At 42.0% G+C, this 22,177-nt stretch overlaps 1 protein-coding gene across 7 annotated transcripts in view; it reads right to left on the reverse strand.

The window, feature by feature from the left end:
• The window catches only part of LOC117435007 (protein TANC2-like), a 124,112-nt gene that overhangs the window by 64,048 nt on the left and 37,887 nt on the right, over positions 1-22,177 (reverse strand). For 5 of the 7 annotated variants that reach the window (XM_059003360.1, XM_034057841.3, XM_059003359.1 and 2 more), the window contains one exon: positions 17,116-17,215. In XM_059003360.1, coding sequence (XP_058859343.1) covers positions 17,116-17,182 — 67 coding nt within the window. In that variant the 5' untranslated portion in view covers positions 17,183-17,215. Of the gene's footprint in view, positions 1-5,889; positions 5,909-10,368; positions 10,389-17,115; positions 17,216-22,177 lie in introns of those variants that run through there. The other 2 variants (XM_059003365.1, XM_059003364.1) reach the window with 2 other exon arrangements.

A 22,177-nucleotide genomic window follows, 5' to 3' on the forward strand; every position in this document is an offset into this window, starting at 1 on the left:
TAGGTCTCCCGGAACCAGGTTTCAAGCCTTTTCTATTTTTAGCACTGTTCTTTTTTTTAATTAATTCAGCCGGTGGATGCAGGATATTATGTACTACATTATTTTCAGACAGCTTTTCAGGCTGTTACTACAGTGGTAATCCCCATACGTATGATCAACTTCTCAGGCGGACGTAGGCCATTTGATCACACCAGATGATCTTCACTACCAGTGTCTGCACTGCATCATCCCCGAGTGAGAATTGAAACCTCCCCCACACACTCAAATACCAACTGGCTCAACGGGGGTGTCTGTTAATGGGAGCTAATGGACACCCAGTCACGCACAAGCAGCGGCCTCTGTGGGCGGGGAGATCCCCCCTGTGGTTTCCGACACGCTCGCTCGTACTCAGTCTGGCGCAGTCATACGCAGCACATGGCTGGAGTCTGCCACAATTCCAGCACCTTTACTGGAACTAACAGCGTGCGAGTCATAATGTAGCTGCCCACAGAACAGGAGCGGAGGCTAGCAGTGGAACACAGCAAAAGGTCACCTAAGCAAATATAAAAAAAGTTAAAGAGATTTATATTTATGTATATTTATTTCACTGCCTGTTTAATATCTCAGCACCTTGAATGGTCAGTTCTCAATTGTCGTTTCTGTTTAGGTTGTTATGAGCCGTGCTTAGAAACTACAAGCCTCTTCAAGTCTGGTTTATTTAAGTGAGGTGAGGCAGCAGACTGGCTGTACACTTAGATGCTTTCCCCGCTTCACTTTGGAAAATCCTCCTTGAGGAGTGTTTGCAGAAGCATTGTTTGCAGGAGTAATAATGATCTCGATGGCAAGCAGAAACAGCAATAGGCGACGACACAGAACAAACATAACAGCATAATCAACATGCGGTAAATTAAACATTAGGAAAAAAAAAAGGATATAAAAGCATCCTGATCAGAGCAGTGGGAACGGCCCACCTGTCTGTCTGGCAGGCTCAGATCTGAATGTTCTCTCTGAACCGCTCCCTGTTCTAGCCACTGGGTGTCAGCTGATCTGTGGAGCTCTGTCAGGCCGACAATGCTGGGGCTCAGCCAGGAAGCAGCAAATCACCTTGCAGGTAAGAACCCATAGCTGGATTTGCAAAGATTCTCAACTGAAATACCTACGGCTACGCCCAAACGTTTTGCATCACCTAGAAATTTTAGGATTGAGAAAAACTAACATGAACTTAGTTTAGATATTTGATTCAACATCATGTAACGAAAGAAACTACTAAACGACATCGCAAAGGTACAGATTTAGAAATGTCACATTTTTTGTTAAGAACATGGGAAAACTACAAAAGCGGCAGGTAATTCAATATGTTAACGTAACATTATTTAGCACGTTTCATTCGACTTCATGAAGCAAAATTAGTTCATCCCCCCCCTCCCCTCTCCCCCAAACAGTCTGTAATGAAATGATTCACTCTATTATTATGTAATTAGAAACACAAGACTATTAAATGCATTTCCAGTAAATGGCTACCAATTCTGCAGCCAGTTTTCAGATAAAACAGGCCGTTGTGTCTTTGATGAAACAATTTCCGTGTCAGTTCTGTTCTCTACTACAGTAGCCTAGTTTATCAAGGGCGGAGCTGGGTGGGGGCACTGTACCTAGATCACAGCAACAGTGCGTATGCTGTCCTTTAATGTCACCAAACAGGGGGCTTCTAAGGCTGGGAGCAACTGTATTTCACAGTAGTTTCGCAATTTAGTCCCTCAACTAAAATCACGGCAACCTAAACCACCCGGAATCTGTTATAAAGAGGTTTATAATTCTTCGTCAAAACAACTAAATTCCCCAAAGACTCCAGTACAGACCATCTGTTTTTTTTGCATGGAAAACGATCAGCTGAAAACTGCGAGACATTCAACTTTTTCAAAAGGAGACAGAATACGTCACACATTATCTTAATGGTTTAGAATTTTTATATTTTGTATCAGCTAATGTTTTTTCTACTATTTATTTAATGGCTTAACTATTTAATGTTCCGTTATGGATTTTTCTGTATGACTCTGTTTTTTTTCTGCTTAGATCATTGTTTCCCATGTTTGCTAACTATTGTGGGGAAGTGTGTTAGGGAAGTATATCGGTGCTTCACAAGCTTCAGTGCTTTAACTACAGGATTAGGTGCACAGCGCAATGCAAACATGCTTCCCCAACATGCACAGTTGGCTTTTTATGTAACGTTACCTTCTTGTGCGCATGGTCAAGTGTGCATATCAGCATACAGGGTTATGCAACCCAAGATTCAAGAACAATGCCAAGTTTCAAGTACATTTTATGATGATGTCATCTATATGTTATACAGGAGTGGCAGAAAATAATAGGAACACCTGCCAAATAACTGTCAAATAGGAGCCGCCACAGGCACTGATAGAACCTGGCGAGCTGTTTAAATTGTTCTGGAGGGTTACATAACCAGTGATTACCACTTTTAATGTCTTCTGGTAATTTGGGGATGGAAGTCTGCAGCAAAGCCTGAGCTCCAAAACCGTCATTACTTTTGACATTGTGCTCAATGTAACATCAGTAGTCTTGGGAAACAGGGATGGATAAAAGACCAACTGCATATCAGTTTGATCACTATGAGTTTAATAAGACACACCTGAGCTTGTTGCCTATGCACTGCGGTGAATCAAGCTTGTAGTAAAACCTGGAATGGGTGAAACTGCTATGCAATAGGAGTCTTCTCTCCATCCCTGGGTCTTGACTGAAACTGAAAGTGCAAATGCAGAGGGGACATGCAACCCTTCTATATTTACAACAGAACTGACCCCCCCCCCCTTTGGATGAAAGAGCCGAATCGATGATCATAGAGTTCTTAAAGAGTCACAAAAAAAAAAAACATTTGTTACTTCTCATTTGAAACTATTACCCTTTAACAAGTTTTCTTACTGGATGCTGACACTCAGAGAGAGAAAAAAAAAAAAGTTTTTCTAGCTAGTGACAGAAAGGTCCTTCAGATTAATTGAGTGGCGTCAGGCACTGCACTAGTCACCTACAACATCACACCACCTGAGGTCACCAGCACGGCATTGCACATCACCACACAAACAATCCAATCATTTTGATTCGGTGGACAGAAGAGCGGCGCTCAAGTGTTCCGCAGCGGTATTCCCAAAAGCACAGAACGAATGATAGATTATTTATTGAGCTACATCGCTCGTAATCATATTTCAGGAAGATGCACGGCTTAGCAGATGCAAAATGATATTAGTAACATGCAGTAATACATCCATAGCTATAAAAACACTCAACAGTGGTTAGTTTTGAAATACTAAAAATAAATTTTGTAAAATTCAGTGACAAGGTTTCGGCTTTAAGTCTAAAGACATTGAGAAAAAAATAGGGTCTACACGTTTGTCAATTAATTTTATAAAGTGTCTTTTAATAACTAAAACGTTCAAATAAAAGTCTCTCTCAATGCCCGCAACAGTGAAATGAGCCTTAGGTCACATTCTTCTACCACAGGGTTTGGTCTGGTCTCCGAGGTGTGACAGCGATCCCCTGGTCAAAATGATTTTAGTTGTACAACACATTCAGCCATGAATGTTTTATATATGTGTTATCTACTGTATTATTCCGAGGATATAAATACACACTCACATCTCAGCCAATCAAATCTCAACAGCCAGAAAAAGGAGGTCACTGTGACCTATACTGACTGCATGCGGAGTAACTTCCATGTGTAAAATTTCATCAACTTCGGACCAGCTGTTCATTAATCCAACCAAGCAAAAGTGCATCAGTATGACCTGTTCAGATACAAAACTTACAAAGGCTCAAACCCTCTATACAGTATAAGGACTGTGATGTTTAGGAAACTGGGCAGAGTCCCAAACAAACTGGAGTGTTTTGGCTCAATCATTAGTTCAATCACAAATCAAGGCTTAAACTTCCTGATTTTATCTCAGAGGGTGCTTTCTTTTCTAGACTTGAAGCTTTGATCCCTGTTTCATGTGCTTGTCAGAGCAGACCCTGATTTTAAATGAGAACTTGTTCTCAACGTCTTTACCTGGTTAAGTAAAGGTTTGAATTGAAGTTAATGTACGCAGTGAAAATAAACGTTGAAAGCCGTCCTGTGTTAGCTGTGAATCCTTTTTAAGGATTACTGGTTAAGTGTCAGTCCTCTCCTACTTTTGGCAAAGTCGCTTTTCATCAGTTGAGATTTGCCACAAAAATGTAAAAAATAAATAACTCGAGTAAAATAAGGCAAAATGGGCATCTCTTATTTCCAAATGTATATCCTCCCACGGATGGGAATAAGACTTCCCTTGTGATCTATACGTGAGGGTAGTTTTTTTTTTTTTTTAAATAAACTTGTAGGACACTACAACTTTAAAACTGTTTTGTTGCACTGCATCTCTGAATAATGCTACTGCACATCTACGCAAATCCATCATATGGAAATGTATGGGATGCTGGCTCCTGCAGGGCAGCCCAGTAGCTGACAGCTGCAGGTCTCTGAAAAGGTAGATGAGTCACCTGTCTCTCAGAAGGAGCATGTGTCCTTGTTCGGAGTCTCCTTCCTAAACCTCCCCACTCACACCAGTGCTCACTTTCTCCACCCCACCCCACTGCTAGCTGATCTAAAACACCTCCACACAGCCCAATGCAGCACAACAAAGGTTACAAAAAAAATGTGTATGTGTGCTTTTTTTGCTTGCATGCAAATCAGTCACTCAATCAACAAATAAGGTGTCATTGGTTACCTTTGCCAGGTAAAATAAAAAAGAACAAATACATAATCATGTGGAATGTGTGAATGTTTGTGTGTGCATATATTTGCACCCACTCACATAAACATGTATTAAACACATTATATAACATTCCACCCAGTTACAGAGTCATGGATAGGGCAGAGGCAGACAGCCAGCTACACGAATGCTGTGTTCAGATAGTGAAGTGTGACGGGTGGTTTCTCCTGGTTACCTGTACTGCTATTCTCCTAGGACAGTAACAGTAAAGAGAGCAGCTTTCAACTCCTCCTTCTTCTGCAATGTCTTTCAATAAAAGATTCAAAAGGTAAATACAGACAGAGGCACACAGTAGAATTACTGGGAGAATTGAAAGACAAGCCACGTCGATACACAGGCAGATCACATTCTCATACTCCATATAAATAGCATCTGGTATCTCTTATAAAAGACGGAAGAAAAATATCCACGATTATATTGCCACACTTGCAATCGCAAAGACAGATACCCCATTCACAGTAAATGCCAAATGACATTAAACAAGACCGTTTAGCACTGTGTGTGTGTGTTTTGTAGAATGCAATGCTCTTTGCTTAAGACAGGGGAAAAAACAATTTCTTTATATGGAGCACAACGAGATCTCTGGAGAGAGTCAGGCACAAAGACTCAAGACTACAGTATCGGAAAAATACAGCATTAAAAAGAGCTGCGAGGAGATAGAGGGAGATGGTTGTTTGTCTCACCAGCTGTATAAGGATGGCTAACAGGTCATTGTTATACATAGATAGAAGATGGATAGATTTTTCAATAAAAAAAAGGATTTATAATGACCAACGTAATGATTGAGCTATGAAGAAATATATACTGTAGATAGACTTAAATAGATTGCCCGTAAGAAAACAATATTGACAGATGATAGATGAATGAACATGCAATTCATTCTAGGTTGAAATCTATATTCAATCTGCATTGAACAGAAAAAACAGACCATGACTATTCTCCCTCAATCCAGCACTTTAAAATCGACACTCGGGTTTCTAATGTAACCCCAAACAGAAGCTGATCAAGCTCCCCAGGTGGACTTCCCAGCTGGCATGACAACCCCCCATCCCAAAAAAAAAAAATCGCCCAAAGCCCCAGCTGCCCCCTGAACTCCCTGTTCCATCAGGCTCACCTCTGTCTCCGGCTGAACTTCACTGCTTTTCCAAAAGTGTAAATCCTGCACCATTATGTAGTTGAAAGACGGAATATAGAATGTGATAAGAGAAGTGCAGAGAGAGGAGAGAGGAGAGAGGGTTAGACAGTGTATGAGGAGAGGCTTAGCAAAGCACCAGGTGCCAACAGAGAGACGCGCACGCACACACACACACTCTTCTCTCTCTCTCTCAGCATTAGCAACTCCGTCATTCTCCTTCCCTCCTCCCTCGCCACTCTCTCTCAGAGCAGAGATAGTTAACACTCTCCATGCTAATAACACCAGGTCAAGCATTGCATGCTTTTAGTGCCTGCTACACTCGCAGTCTATCACGTACACAGCCAAACAATTCCTTTATTCTCTCCATTTCTTTTCTTTCCATGCTCTTGTATGGAAAGAACGTAGATTTGTAGTAGCTTCTATACAGTATATGCTTCAAATTCTCATCTGCTTGTAGATCTGGGTTTTGTGCCTTACTGTTGGTGTCGGTAGTTGCATACCCACCTTTATGTCTATCTCTCTATCTATATATCTATCTATATGGATTGGCTTTGAGGTACCATGTGATGCTTTTTCACCTAATCAAACCCAAAACAGGTCAGTGGTAACTGGAAATCATTGTGGTCTGGTGGCTAGAGAATAAAAAAAATTAGAGAAACTGCAGTTATAAGATTTGACCACCAGGTGTCACTATGCGCTATGCACAAATCCTATTAGAAGTGAATATACATTTTAAAAGACATGAGGTTTTAATGTTGACATTTTCTGTTTATCAATTCCTCATATCTGTTTGCTAGTGAAATTGTATTATTGTACTGAAAAGTATTAACATAAATGCCATTTACTGCAAATGTTTCATAATGGCAGCTAATGTTTAATTAACGTATATTTACTTGCAAGTAACTTGACAGTTTGAAAATATTTGCTTGCATGTAATATGAAGTTAGTCCAGGTATTTAGAAGTGCTGTTTGCCATTTTTCAAGATTTCTTTTTCATGCATCGTTTTTTGATACCGCCCTCAGATAGACAGGATTAATCAAATCAATTATTTTTTAATCAAAACAAAGCCTACAGGTGTGATTAATCAATGAATCACTAAATCGATTAAAACCCCTAATAAACCAAGTTTTATTTGATTCTCACAGAAAGCAAAGTAAATAAAAGATATATATATTTTTTTTTTTTTGCTCGAGTCTTGATGTTCCTGGACTGCAACACCGTCTCCAGACAGAGCCAGCTGGATCCAGTTAACAATATGAGCTGCTGGCAAATTTGTGTCAGCTCTCTTACTCACATTAAATCTTTCCTATACAGCCTTGCAATAATTGCACTACTATTTCATTTCTGAATCAGGTTTTATTCTGTTCATTTTGAGCTGACCCAAGTTTGGTTCCGAGTTTAATTAGACACACCTGCACTGACAAACCCAGGACTGGCTCCAACTGTTCGGCAAATGCAGAGTTCCTGTGCGTTTCTTTCATTTCAACAGGATGGTGATGTCACACCTCCATTTCTTCTTTTTTCAAGTCCCACAGCGACTCAAAATGAGGAAACAGAGGGGCGGGGTTTAGAAAGGGTGTGTGGCATCCTCTTCCCATTGATTTAATTGAATACATGAAAACTTGTATTGTGTGCTTCATGATGAGTCCCAAAACAGAAGTATAAATACGTGTATAAATATTATATATATATATATATATATATATATATATATATATATATATATATATATATATATATATATATATACACTGTATTTATACACTGTATTTACACACACACACTGTATTCTGAATACATATACATAGCTTTAGATTCAGACTAAACCAGTTCAGTAGATATAGCACAGTGCAGACTTCAATAGACTTAATCTGACAGCAATGTTCTATTGAGCAGTGCTTCTATGCAGAGACCTCTATGCAATGACTGACTGCAGGAGACTGGAGGATTGAGAGCGATAAACACAACATATGCTTCTCGCTAAGGAGAGAAGATAAGACATGTCTTGTCAACAGCACTCTGTCTGCTGACACATAGCTCCTTGTCAGCTCAGCCTATCCAAAAACATGTGCAGCTAAACGCCACGCGCCGACATCACACACACGAGGCACCATCAGCAAGTACTGACTAGTTACTGACCGTTAGTGGGCCGACCCGCTAAAATCACTAGCCGACCTTGTTTGTGCATGCAATGCATGTGTACGATTGTGTTCAAGAAGCAAGAAACACTACATGTATTGCACGCACACCATGTGATACTGCACGGCTCTCTGCATGAAACATATTACTGCAAGTCTCTTTTGCTTAACACATGACATACCTCCACAATCCTGTGATGGGAAAACAGTCAACTGGTTCAAGCTACTGACCAACTAGACGAAAAGACAAATCTATTACTCTAGCTGCAGTCTCTTGGTCTAGGATGAGGGAAAACGAAAAACAGAGTTTTTTTTTTTTTTTCCTTCTGTTAATTATTTAGAACAATGCCGCACATGTGTCAAGAGATGGGTGTGTCAAGAGATGTGTGTTGAGGTTAGAAAGCATTGCTTCAAATCGCACTGGCATTGATGTACAGGACAGAACTATCACCACAGTCTAAGAATGCAGTATCCATTACCAATGTTACTGCATGTAGTCTGCAGTACATCAACAATATAATGTTGTTCAATACAATATTAGTATTGGTTAAGGCACTGAACATAGATCAGTGGCCAGAAGCATACGTATTAATATATATCAAATTGTCCAATCCCTGGTTTAACAAACAGAGCTGGTGATGAAACAGATGCGTTTGTGGCTCTAAAACACACAGTCGATTTGGCTATAACTATTACAGCAGCCAAAATGGCAAATCATGCTTTTTTATATAACCTTGTCTGCACAACCTCCAGGAAAACATCTTTCAATAACCTGCAGATGACCAGGGTGTGGCTTCCTTTGAAAGGAGAGCTGCCTGTCAAGATGATCCCACGCAGGTTCTATATAAATGTTGTCCTCTCTTCCGCGACTCCCTTCCTTGCACTGACCCTCAAGGAGTTCAACCCCTGTACCAAGCGACGCGCACGTTTCCTTGTGCAATCACGCAACGGCTGCAGCTGCCACCAGGTGTTTCAGTGGGTGTACTTGAACAGCACGATCAATATCTCCAACAATAAGCTGAACGCCACAGTACTGAAAAAAAAACTGTAGCAAAAACACAGAACAGGACAAACGCCCCATGAAAAAAAAGAGCAGTACAGCACTGCGCACGGACTAAGCTTTGAGAACAAAAGGAATAGGATTAATGAAGCGTGGGGGAATGGAAAGGATTATTGTTTAGCGGTTTGTGTAGCAGAGAGTGGGATGGAAGGGTGTCTGCTCATGCCAGGGACTGGGATGAGCTGGGAAAGCTGTCCCACTCCCATCTGCCAAAAGGGAACAGACTGCGGATATCTTGTAGGCTTCTCGGTTGTGCCAAGCATTGGGGGAGCAGAAGAGAAGCACCACAGGGCACTAGCACAGCAACAGCCTGTTCTCAAAGCTGGGCAAATCAGGTTGGACTCCCGTTGCATAGCAGTTTGAGCCATTCCAGGTTTTACTGGGAGCCTCGTGGTGCACGGACAGTCTCACCTCTTACTGTAGTCTACAGCACCTTATTCTGCCTCCTAGAAAGTAAAGTCTCTCAACTATGTTGCTGTTTTCTCTGTTTTAACAACAGATAAGTAGTAAGAAAGATGGAACTATTTATTCTCGGAGTAAAACCATTTCTTATTCAATGGTGACTTGAATCCCCTCCGTACCCCCACCACACTGTACTTTCTATCAAGCTGTGCATCAACTTTCTATTTATATATTTTGGTTTGAAGAGCACAAAAGTAAATCAGCACTGCCACCACTCTGCCCCTTCAAAGGGTTCACGCTTCTACACAATAAAAACTTAGCTTCATCCTTTCTGAAAGTTTACAGCACTAGAAATGCATAGCATATCACTGTCAGATTCACATCGTTCTAAGAAAGCGAGCACGGAGGCAAGGCACACCGATGAGACTGCACGCATGAACACAGGTATGAATATATAAAGGCACATAGATGCAGGCATCTTGCTGTACAAGGGAAGCTGTGCACCGTAGAGCAGTCAAATTGAACTCAACATTCAATAACAAGAGTGGAGTACATGTGCAGTAAACATATCGTACAAGGTTCTACAAAAAGCCACCTGCATTCAACTCTTTAGAAGGCTCCACATTGCTTGCTGCACTGGGGTACTCAGAGTCAGCAAAGTACTAAAAGGGGACCTTTGTATAGATCTACAACCCGCTAACAAGCCATGTACAGTATTCTGAACTTACAGGCAGTAAATTCAACACAGACCGTCCAGTGTCTCCTGCCAATACATTCTCCCACAACCACCCGTGTCTCTGCAGTTTTGTTTCCCAGCCAAGTGCTGCTCTTGTACTAAACCACAGCAAGACTCCTACCTTTTCATTTGGGGCCATGCCCGTGCAGCCCATGCCTTGGAGTGGAATCAGCAGAGAGAGGGAGTGTGGTCTCAAGTCCTGGCTCTGCAGAGCTCTGCCCTGATGCAGTGTGTGGATGCACAGCTCCACCCAGTCACAGGCCCGTCAGCAGGAAATGAAGAAAACTGAGGGCTTCTCACGTCTTTAACTCCTTGTTGGTACAACCCTGCCGCAGTTCTCTTACTGCAAACTATTTCCAGTATCCTAGCTCCCGATTTTCTCCCCAATTTAGAATGCCCAAGTATTTCCCCCTCACCGCAGCGATTCCCCACACAGCTCAGGAGAACTGAAGGTCCAGTGGGCATCCTCCGATCCCACGACCGAGCCAGCTTCCTCTTTCACACCCAGGAGCTTGAGAGCTGTATGCTTCCTTTTGAAATTGTGTGCCCTTTTTAAATGTATTTTATTTAGTTAACCAGGAGTGATTGTGCAGGGCGAACATGTGTGGGAATGTAAGGTTGGCAGGGATGGGGTTAAATCTGTCCCTGCCAGCAATCACAGGTGTGTCCATTCCCCAATTAGATAACTGGTTTCTACCAGAAGCAGACATCCCAGGATTGCATGATCAGTGCTCTCGTGCGCCTGGGCTCTGCGCTAAGAGATAATTAGGGCCTGTTGCTATGTGTACATCTTCAATAAGGAGACGCTCAATTGAATTCCTGTGTTAAACAGTAATTGCCTTGTTGGCTCTGAGCCTTGCTGCTGACTCGCTTCATCGTGTCATCTACAGTATCAAGCTTATGAAGAGAATTAGGACCACCATGATTTCCCCATTCAAAAGTCAATCTAATTTTCAGAGGGGTTATGCACACAGTATATCTCTGTATTCTGCGAATGCATTACTGTAGTGAACGTTTGCACAATCATTGCGTGCCACAGTGTACCTGCATTAAATAGCACCAAAAAAAAACCATATTGGTATTAACGTACAAGGTTAACAAAAGTGTTCCATTCTTCTGCATTAATTCGCGACTGTAAATGTAACAGAAAGACCAAACTTCAGGAAGACTGGCTGCAGTTTCTCTTCTCACAAGGCTTAACTCTGATCGTAAATGCTTGGCTTCTCAGTTTTACCATTCCAGTAAAAGCCATTTTTAGGTTTGACGTTTCTCCAAAATATATTACTTTGTCACATGATCACGGACGTGCCAACCGCACTCTCCATCTGATCGCTTTACATTTGCGCATCTTCGAGTTGATAAGCTGTAAAAACGTGTCCTTGGCTCCGGGTTGAGAGCAATCTGAAGAGCCCTTAGGAATTGAATTCTCAGCAGCAGCAGCAGTCGCCAGGGAAAGCTGTAGCCACAATGCTGGCCCGCACCCAGCCAGCCAGCTTTTAGACAAGCCACAGTGTACTCTATGTACAGTGAAGAAGCCAAAACAGCTTGAGTTATAATATGTGAGCACTGTGCTGTTTGTGCCTTCTCCAGGGTGAGCCACGCTTTCATAGAGAGTCACAGAGGTGCTGGTTGTAATCTGCATTCTGTATAAATCTTGCAGCACTGTTATAGATAGGAACCAACTTTGTTTTGAGGCTCACCTCTTATTCTCATCTGACAAAGTTCTCATCTACTTTGCAGACTGGCGTATACAGTTCAAATCCCCTACTCAATCTTCAACATCAACAAAGTATTGCAACGAACGAATGAACGAACACCATCATTGTTGACTTGGTGGTTTTGCTTCCATTGGCATGCTTGCACGACACTTTCATCTAGTTAGGTGGATTGAAACCATGAGGATCTTACTCGCAATTCAACATCAACACTGAAAAAACACTGTTCCCAAAACCTCTGGAAAACCGTGTAAAGCAAATCAATTACTGCTGCAGAAACTACTGTAGAAAAACAGCATGAACTCAAGCAGCCAACAGAAAACAAAACTTCAAAAGGGCAGCTTTCAACGTACAGCTTCCCTCAGAGGAAGACGGAAATAGGAAATAGCTATTGTTCTGGCACTCAAATCCTTCACAATCCCTCAGAACTATATTTATCAAAACAGATTTAAAAAACATGTGTCCGGGGACTTGAGGCATTACATAATGAACCTTTGAAAAACTAACAGATCTCCTATTTTTTTTTTTTTATTTTGTTTGGCCTCAACTGAAATCTACAACATATTTGACATATCAAATACAGAACGACAAGCTCCACAGACTGTGATGGTAGTGTATCAAGGATTCAGAGAAATAATTGAAACAATTGCACTAATTAAAATACCACATTATTATTTCATTTACCTAAGAAGTAAAGTCCTGCATACAGCTGGCAAGGTGTGAAATCGGCACTGCATACTGTCTCATCATTAGAAAACCACAGAATTTTTTGCAGGATAGAATTCTGAGATACAAAATGTGCTGTTGTCAGCTTCTGAGAACAACAACACGCCTTAAGACGTTTCTAAATGTTCTCAGACCCCTATAACAGTTACCGCAGAACTTGCCCAGCTAGTGTTAGACAGCGAATCAAACTGGTAGCCTGTACTCTAAAATCCTTTTTAGGATCTTTTAAAGGACTGTTGCTCCTGACTGCAATCCTCAGTGTATATTTGCAGTCATTTAAAAAACAGATAGTGACCAGAAAAGCTGAATGCTTATACAGGCTGTCAACTGTGCTCTCAGACAATGAATCCCCTGTATGGCGTTGTGAAGGGCATCTTGTATTTTGCTTATAAATGTGTGCATCGTCTACATAAAGCCCTAAACATCCCCATATTCCCATACTACAGTAGCTGACAGCCCCAAATGACTTGTGCATCATATATCTGCTAAATAAACAAATTAAAAAAAACTCTGCTATTGTTAGTTTCCACAAATCGCAGACGCTGTACGGCTGAAGTTATTATTCAGGTTTGTTTCAACTTTCATTTTCCAAGGACTTTTCCTCTTGCACGTCTTGCAGCTCTTGTTAGTGTGGCACAGCCGCTGGGGCGTGCGATGCAGTACCTACGCAGGTATTTAAAACAAACCGTGCCAGGATGCCAGGCAGCCATGCCCCAGAGCCTCAGCGACACCTCTGACTCAGCGACTCTCCCAGTCTGACGGAAAGCAGGCTTCATTTTCCCCTGGTGAGGTCAGCGTAAGCTGGGAACAATTAGGATGGGATTCGGATTACTGGGGCACCTTCCCCTCCCAGCCTGGAAAACGCCAACAGCGGCACCAGCTCCGATCCAGGGAGCGACACTGCGAGGCAATGGGAAATGACACTCCTATTGCTTTGCAGTTGGAGCCATTCCAGGTTTTCACTTGACCCGTGAGGTGTGTGTGTGGTGTGTTTTATTAACTCAGGTACAGCATCAGTTTACACCAAACAATAGACTGACTCAAAGTGCTATGGAATTGGATACCAAGTGTTTTTTCTTTGTTTTTTTTTTTGTTTTTTTATATTTAATTAAAAAAAAAACGAATCCAACTGGGATTTTGTTCCCAACAGGGGTAATGCCAAAAATAACAGTACTTGATGGGCCTGGAGTCTACAAAGGTGTTGGAAGGATGCCCTAGGATAGGGGATCCCAATTTTGTGTTTGTTTTTCTGAATGTTGACTGTCAGCCCTCTCAGGATTCTCTGATTATGCAACAGCCGGTTGTGTTAGATTTGAAGTTTTTTGTCGTCCTTATGTAACTTGAGGATGACAAAGAAATTAACAACTAACTGTCAATCATCTACCGCATGTATCAGGCTTGCTTCGAAATCCCAGGGTGCTCCTTTACATATTTCCTCTCTCTACTGTGAAAAGATATGCATGCTAGATGTACTGCATAATGTTTTTGTAACTGGTCAACACTGCAGAGGAGTAAGAATGTGAAGGAAAGGAGAACTCTATATTATTATTTTTTAGTATAGCACTATGAAACTACGCAAGGAATAAGGAAAGAGATTTTAATCAGCCAACTCTAAATTTGCAGTGATTAACAAAAAATTGGTCAGCTCTACCATACATTTATAATCTTCAGTTCCAATGTGTGTGCTAACAGCATGTAACGTTACACACTGTATGGATTATATAAGGGGAGAAAAAAATATAAGCCCATGTTAAAAAAATATAGCCTATGCATTGTGTGTAAAATGTTATCAGTGTAACAAAAAGAAACATTAAGAAAATCTGTTTTATTTTCCTGAGCTATCCATAACCTCCTAATGCTGTAAGTATTAACATGAACGTACTTGGCAACCAGAGTGACATAGTGGCAAGCGGGTGTTCTGCCTTGTAAACAAACAAACTGGACTTTCAACAAGGCCTGTTTTCACGCTAGACAAAACTACTGCTGTTTAAAACTAAATATCTAAGGTCTGCCACATTAAAGCAATTTTTTATTTTATTTTTTTCAATTTTCAACAAAATGATATATTTCTGAAGCGTACTAATGGAAATGCTGCAGCTGTCTCCAATCTGTCTCTATTAAAACAGGAGAAGCAATTCCCTTCAGCCGATCCTTGCTGCCTCTCTTGAAGAGCAGCCATTACCTCTCGGTGGGGAGGGATTACACGGCTACCTGCAGAGCCCCGCCTTATTCCACAGACAACAATCCACAGATAAATCATGGCGTTTCCACAGACAAAAAATAAACCCGAGATGAATGGGGTCAGAGCTGCATATTGCTGCCAAAAGAGAACAATTTCAGGCCCATCTTTGTTCATGCACACGGGGAGGACAGGAGCTCCCAGTCTCCCAAATCTTGTGTTCCTGGCTCTGCAGGACACATTCCTACTGCTCACAGAATTTGATCAGAATTTCTGGCCTTGCATGCTTTACAGCCAACACACTGCTAACTGACCTAAGTCTTCTAGACGGCACATGTGACTCATGATCTGGTTAAGCTCCTTAGTGTATGCTGTGCTACCACTACTGCTACAGCAGTACACTCTTTTTTCCCCCTATGTGGCTTAACATGTGTCTTTTTAAAGTTTATTAGAATGGGACCACAACATTGCTTTGACACTTCCTGGTGTTTGCCTTATTAGTGGATTTTAAGTTTCAGTTTAGGTTTTGAGGCTGTAGCAAAAAATGATAAAAATATACAGTACTGCAGCCAAAGCAAAATTACTCTACTAAATGTTAGGCTAACTGCATTCAGACATTTGCTCAGACTGCAAACCTTCATCGGGTAACAGTGTTCACAATGTGCTTGTTGCATTGCTTGGTGTCCATTACCCACAACTTGATTGCTAAAACTTTACTGCTGGTCAGCTACTGTAAGCTAGTAAAAGGCAGCTACTGTCCAATGTCTTTAAAAAACCACTGGGTTGATTTAACTGCACGCAAATAATGTGCTTACTTAGAGTAATCCATTTAACCCCATAGTACACCAAAACTCTAGCATTTTAATCTAAATTGGATCGATTAAAGGGAGAGATGTTTAAAGGCAGCAGATGTATTAATAAAAAATAAGACAAAGATATGCTGTTCTGATTTGTGACTGTGCTTGAACTGGGCACGGCAGTCACTCTTACTGGACATTTTGCATGCATAATTTAGCAATCCAGTAAAATACATCTACTCTACATAGCTTCTGAAGAATCTTAGAAAGTTAAGAGACGCCCACCTCACAGCTGCTAAAACTAGTATGTTAAGCTATGCACCTCATCACAGTGACTGTGTTGCTATAAAAGCCTACCACTGTATTTTTGCCATGCTTTTAATTTGCATTAACATAGCTGACCCAGGGGGCTCCCGAGTGGTGCATCCAGTAAAGGCACTCCGCGTGGAGTGCAGGATGCACCCTATAACCTGGAGATCGCAGGTTCGAATCCAGGCTATGTCAACTGAAATATGACGGATTGGCAGGAACACATTTCAGAGGACGCGTGTTTCAGCCTCCGTTTCCCGAGTCGCCGGGGGGTTGCAGCGGTGAACCGGGACAAAAATAATAATTGGGCATTCCAAATTGCGGAGTAAACTGGGGTAACAATCATTGGTGACGACTAAATAAATAAAAAAAAAATAAAAAAAAAAACATAGCTGACCCCAGTTTGCCATGTTTATTAATATGCTTTACCATACTTTATTACATTTTGCTATACTTTTACTATCAGAACATTTCATAAGGGTTACCACGGTTAGTCTAAAAAGACTTATAGGTTTATAATGCGATGTGACCGACTAAACCAAACATCGTTACTATGAGAATACTGTGCTGGACCTCTCACGTCTGACAACGGATGTTCTAATCTGACAGTGAAAAGGACAGAACCACATCAGTCACTGTTGAAATGTGCAGCTTGTTAAGTTAATGCAGACCATCTATTGTGTGCAACAGAGTCACAAAAACACAGTCTGCTATTTTTTTAATTGTGCATTTGGAACAAAGGGACCTATCTGTTGTTACTATACTGTGCATGTATCTTTGAGCAGGTATGCGTGCATACACGGGTGCTGTTTGTGTACCTCTTCAAGTTTGAGAGCTCATAGCAAGCCAAGTCCTTGTAACAGTGTCTTTAATTACACATAGCACATTGGCAAGCTGCGTTTCTTTGGTTGGGATTTTAGCCAAGAACACCTTGCTACCAGCTGGACTCTTAAAAGGGGAAACAAGAAAATATATTTTATGACTGAAATGCCTATCCTGCTTTTTATTGTAGTCACTGGAAGCACGTGCTTCTTGATAAACAACGAGAGAGCGAGAGAGAGAGAGAGAGAAAGAATCTGAGGTTCTCTCAGTAACTTCGAACCCCTGCCAGGCTGGAGAGAGATGCAGGTCATGTGACTCACCGCTGTTTCGGTTCTTGCGGTTGGACTTGCCACCGCTAAGCAACATCTTCAGGCTGTTTCGGAACATGGCAGCACCGGTCTTCGACGGCTACCGTCAACTCTGCAGAGAAATGAAACAAACAGGACAGAAGACCAGTTACTCACAAGGAATGCTTTCCAACGCAGCTTAATATTAAATTCATGAAAGTATGGAAACAACTTTCATACTCCAGTCAATGATGCGACATGCAGACAGCCAAGAGCATCGAAACTAAATCCTAGTTTTCAGATTTTAACAATGACATTTTTAATATTAAATGGTAAAATATGTTTCATATTTGAGAATAATGCTGCAATTTTGTAGTTCTTTTATTTGCATGTAAAATAGCAGGCGTAACCGGGCTGAGCGTGAACTGGCAACCCTGCACACCGCAAGCGAGCACCTTAACCACAATGCAAAAGAGCCTTCAACATTTTTTTTTTTTTTTTTTTATGTCTCATCCGAAGGAAGGAGCACAAGGGGGTTAAGTGACTTGCTCAGGGTCACACACACAGTGAGTCAGTGGCTGAGCTGGGATTGAACCGGCAACCTCCTGGTATCAAGCTCCTTTCTTTAACCAAGCCTGTGAGTTTATACACATACAATAAACCCAGCTATTGATCAGATGCAACGGTAACGTCTATTGCAGGATGAATACCCTGTTGCTAGGACAATGATGAGAAAATAAAATCACACACACACATGCAAAAAGAAAAGATAATTGTTGAACAGGATACCTAATATGGCTGAATCTATTTTCAACACACTGCATGTAAAGTTCTGCATAATCAATCTGCGAGAGGACTAGTTGCTTGAACAATTCAGCACGGACACTGTGATTAAAGTGATCTTTGAGCACCGACACCTACACGAGGACAGACCAAGCCCTAAGCAGAGATACTTGAGCTGAGGCACATCCCTCATTAAAGAGCCTTCCTTCAATCCGATTTTCATTTCCCGAGAAAATAACATCTTCATAAATACTGCGCATTCTGTGGTGCACGTCGATATTAACCCGACCAAATACATTTTTCTTTTGCGGTTAACAAAATGAAAGTTATCATGATAATATAGTTAAAGAGAAAATTAAAAACAGGTAGATGGGGGCTCCCGAGTGGCGCATCCAGTAAAGGCGCTCCTCGCAGGATGTGCCCTATAGCCTGGAGATCGCTGGTTCGAATCCAGGCTATATCACAGCTGACCGTGACCGAGAGTTCCTAGGGGGCGGCGCACAATTGGCTGAGCGCTGCCCGGGTAGGGAGGGCTTAGGTCGGCAGGGGAATCCACGGCTCACCGCGCATCAGCAACCCCTGTGGCCGATAGGGCGCCTGTTGCTCTGCAGCGGAGCCGCCAGATCTGTGTTGTCCTCCGGCACTATAGGTCTGGTAGCATTGCTGTGGATCTGCAGTGCGAAAAATGACGGCTTGGAAGGAGCACGTTTCGGAGGACGCGTGTTTCAGCCTCCGTTTCCTGAGTCGGCGGGGGGGGGTTGCGAGCAGTGAGCCGGGGATACAGATAATAATTGGGCATGCTAAATTGGGGTGAAAACCGGGGTAAAAATAATTGGCGACGACTAAATTTTGTAAAAAAAAAAAACAGGTAGATGGCAGTTTAAAAGCAAAAAAAAATTGCTAAGTAGCCTGTCCTCAAATGAGGACAATGCCACTTAATTGTTAACACACACACACACACACACACTTCTTACACCTTTTCCCCCAAAAAGGATCTTTTATATAATCGGACATCAAAATAATGTTACGTTTCATTCCAATTGCTGTTTTAACCATTATGCATCCGATATAAACCAAATACTTCTTACCAGAAAAATAAGCTCCAAAAATCTGGCTGATGCAAAACCATGTAAACCGCGAACACCCTACAAATGCGTAATAAGCTTATTTAAAAGCGAGTGCCCCATGATGTAAACAGCACACTAAAAGCGCACCACATTTTCAATTGTACTCTGTTTAAACTCCCCTTATCTTCATACAGCGCTTTGCAACAGCCCTGCAATTTCATTGTAAGACCCAGGCATGACGCCTGCTTTTACTTGCTTAGTGCTGTGCAATGACATCGTTCTCTTACCTGCTGTAATAAAACACTGCAATTACAGAAGTCACCGTGTCAGAGCAGAATCCAATTACAGTTACAGTAGGTTAACGGATTACAGCACCACCGCGTTCTTCTACTTATTTATTCAAAATTGTATCCGCTGGAAAAGTCATTTAAACTCCAAACAGCTTGTTTACAAAGGCGTCCCAGGACCGAGTTGCAGTTACATGCAGCGAGAACAGTTTCACAATCCGTGTATTTTTGTATTACTGTATGTTATTGCGTGGTAATGCATTTAAAATGGAACCCCCCCAGCTTTATACCGTAAACTGAACTCTATTCTTCTATTACCTGTCGTTTAGTAAAGCACACAGCTGCTTAGCGAATAAATAATGAACTTCATATGCTTGCTTTATAAAATATACATCACTTATTCATGTTGCATGCCAAATTAGAAAGGAGCGTGAAAAAGGGGGTAGGGCAGGGACTGAAGAAAAGCACCACTGAAATGCATTCATACAGGGTGCGATATATCCTTAAAAACACAGAACAGACATGTAAATCTAGCAGTTAGCCTGTTACTTAATTGACCACATGAAGACTGTCTTGCAGGTGACTGGAAGAATTCAGTCTGAAGTGTAATGCAACGTGTGACCGGGCAGGTTGCTACCGTATGGAGACAGCAAATAGAAAACGCACAACACATTGTCAAAAACAAAACACTACTGAAGAAAAAGCTATTTAGTTAATTAGGTACCCTGCTACAGTACATTGGCTATACTTTTATGGCAGCATCATAAACCTTACTGAGTCTGCATGCACAACAAGGCCAAGTTCGCTGCAAAAAAAAGAAGCAATGAGAAGCTTTGCTAGCAGACAGGTACAGCAGGCTGAGACAATAGGCAGGAGAAGGCGGCATACTGTACCTGAAAAATCCCAGTGCTACCCCATGCTTTTCGTTCTCCTACCTCCTCTCACCACCCCCCTCCCCCCCCCCCTCCACCCGGACGCACTAAGCTCTTTGTGTTGTGAGGAGAGGGACTAACAGATGTTCCATGTTAAACTGCTATGACTCAGCTGCCTCGCAGGCAGGATTCCTGGTCTCCTGTTTAGCTGATAAGACAAGGAGGAGGATTTGAGCAGCTTCTCTCCTTATCCGTCACTCACTGCAGAACCTCCCACCCCCCAAATCCTGAACGCCGCACTGTATCAAGAAGCTTTCTGGCTACAGTTTCTGCTCCGGGGAACCAAATAACCCTCCCCAATCCGGAGTTACATTACGTGGCAATAAGTAGGGCAACTCTAAGTTAAATCTGGGAATGATCGGAGATTACTTCTGTAACTACACTGCAATTCCATGCCTTGGTCTGGAAACATATTTCAGCTGCATTTTTTTTTTGTATCATGTACCATCTTCCATGCAATTGTCATTATTATTATTATTTATTTCTTAGCAGACGCCCTTATCCAGGGCGACTTACAATTGTTACAAGATATCACATTATTTTTGCATACAATTACCCATTTATACAGTTGGGTTTTTACTGGAGCAATCTAGGTAAAGTACCTTGCTCAGGGGTACAGCAGCAGTGTCCCCCACAAGGGATTGAACCCACGACCCTTCGGTAAGGAGTCCAGAGCCCTAACCACTACTCCACACTGCTGGTGTGCATGGAGTACCCAAGACCACAAAACAAAGAGAAGGCTGGCACAAGAAATACTGTAAGATTCATCCATCACATAGCCGCCCGAGGCACTGTAGAATTGACAACTATGAGTTTAAGCCGTGACTCTATGTCAAGGAAGCAGAGTACTACACTTCCCCCATTATCTACCACCACCACCACACCTGGGGTGGCTGATGAGATCGGTAAGTCGCTAGAGTAGCACTTCAGTGACTTGAATTCCAGTAGCTATTCATTTAATAATAAACGTGATCTTGATCCATTTCTTTTTTAAGGCAACCGACAAATACTGTACACCATTTAGCCACACAAGCACAGCGGGGTACAGTACAGTATAATACAAAAAAAACCATCGCAAACCAGGGTAAACTGTGGTAAATGCATATCACAACCGTAGAAAAAAACTGCAAAATATCATGGCAAACTTATAGACGGCATTAGCAGTGTGGTACAGTTTGCAAGCAGACCCTCTACACTTGCTGGCTGACTGGATCTTTAACGTTTGTCTTTATCAGTAATCAGCCGCACACGCAGGCTACATAAGGACTCTGAAACGCAAATAAAATTAAGGAGAATGAACAAGATGATGTGATCTACTCCCTATTCACTCTCTCGCTCCAGCCCAGTGCAATAACCATGCCCTCCCCTTGCTGTACACTGTCACTGCAGTAACTATAGGGGGGGGTGGGTGGGCAGGGGGGTAATCGAGAAGGGAACTAATTACAAAGCTTAGCTCTGACTGCCGAGAAGACTGATGCATCTCATTTTGAACGCGCGGACACTACTGAGGATTATTAGAGAGATGTTTTGATTACTTACAGTAATGAGTCTCTTCAGCTTTCCTGTGGGCTCATGTACAGTGCAGCACAGACAGAGACTGTGGCTACGATTACTGTGAGAAGGTCACCAGACTGATTCATGCTTAACAGTTTAACAAATGACATTTTTAGCATCCTGATGGCAATCAGATACTTCACAAGCATATTGAAAATATATTGTAGCGTGCACGGGGGAAGGCAGCAGCAGGACTGGTAGGTGACATAATCACACACGAGGACATAAACCCGATACACGCTCCTCACAACCGGCTCTTTTGTACAGCGGTACCGGCGCTATGCTTTAGTGCGAGAGGTCCCGGGTTCGAGCCCACCCTCCGCCTGTGTGTGGATTGCCTCGACCTGTGAGATGCGCCTGCCTGCGGGAACTGAGGTTCACTAAAATATCATATTTTCCTGGGATTCAACTATAAATGAATACTGCTATAAAGGCTTAAAACCAGTAAGGGAAGAACAAAATTTAAATGAAT

This window comes from Acipenser ruthenus, chromosome 28, assembly GCF_902713425.1.
Source record: "Acipenser ruthenus chromosome 28, fAciRut3.2 maternal haplotype, whole genome shotgun sequence".
In the NCBI taxonomy this organism is placed as follows: domain Eukaryota; kingdom Metazoa; phylum Chordata; class Actinopteri; order Acipenseriformes; family Acipenseridae; genus Acipenser; species Acipenser ruthenus.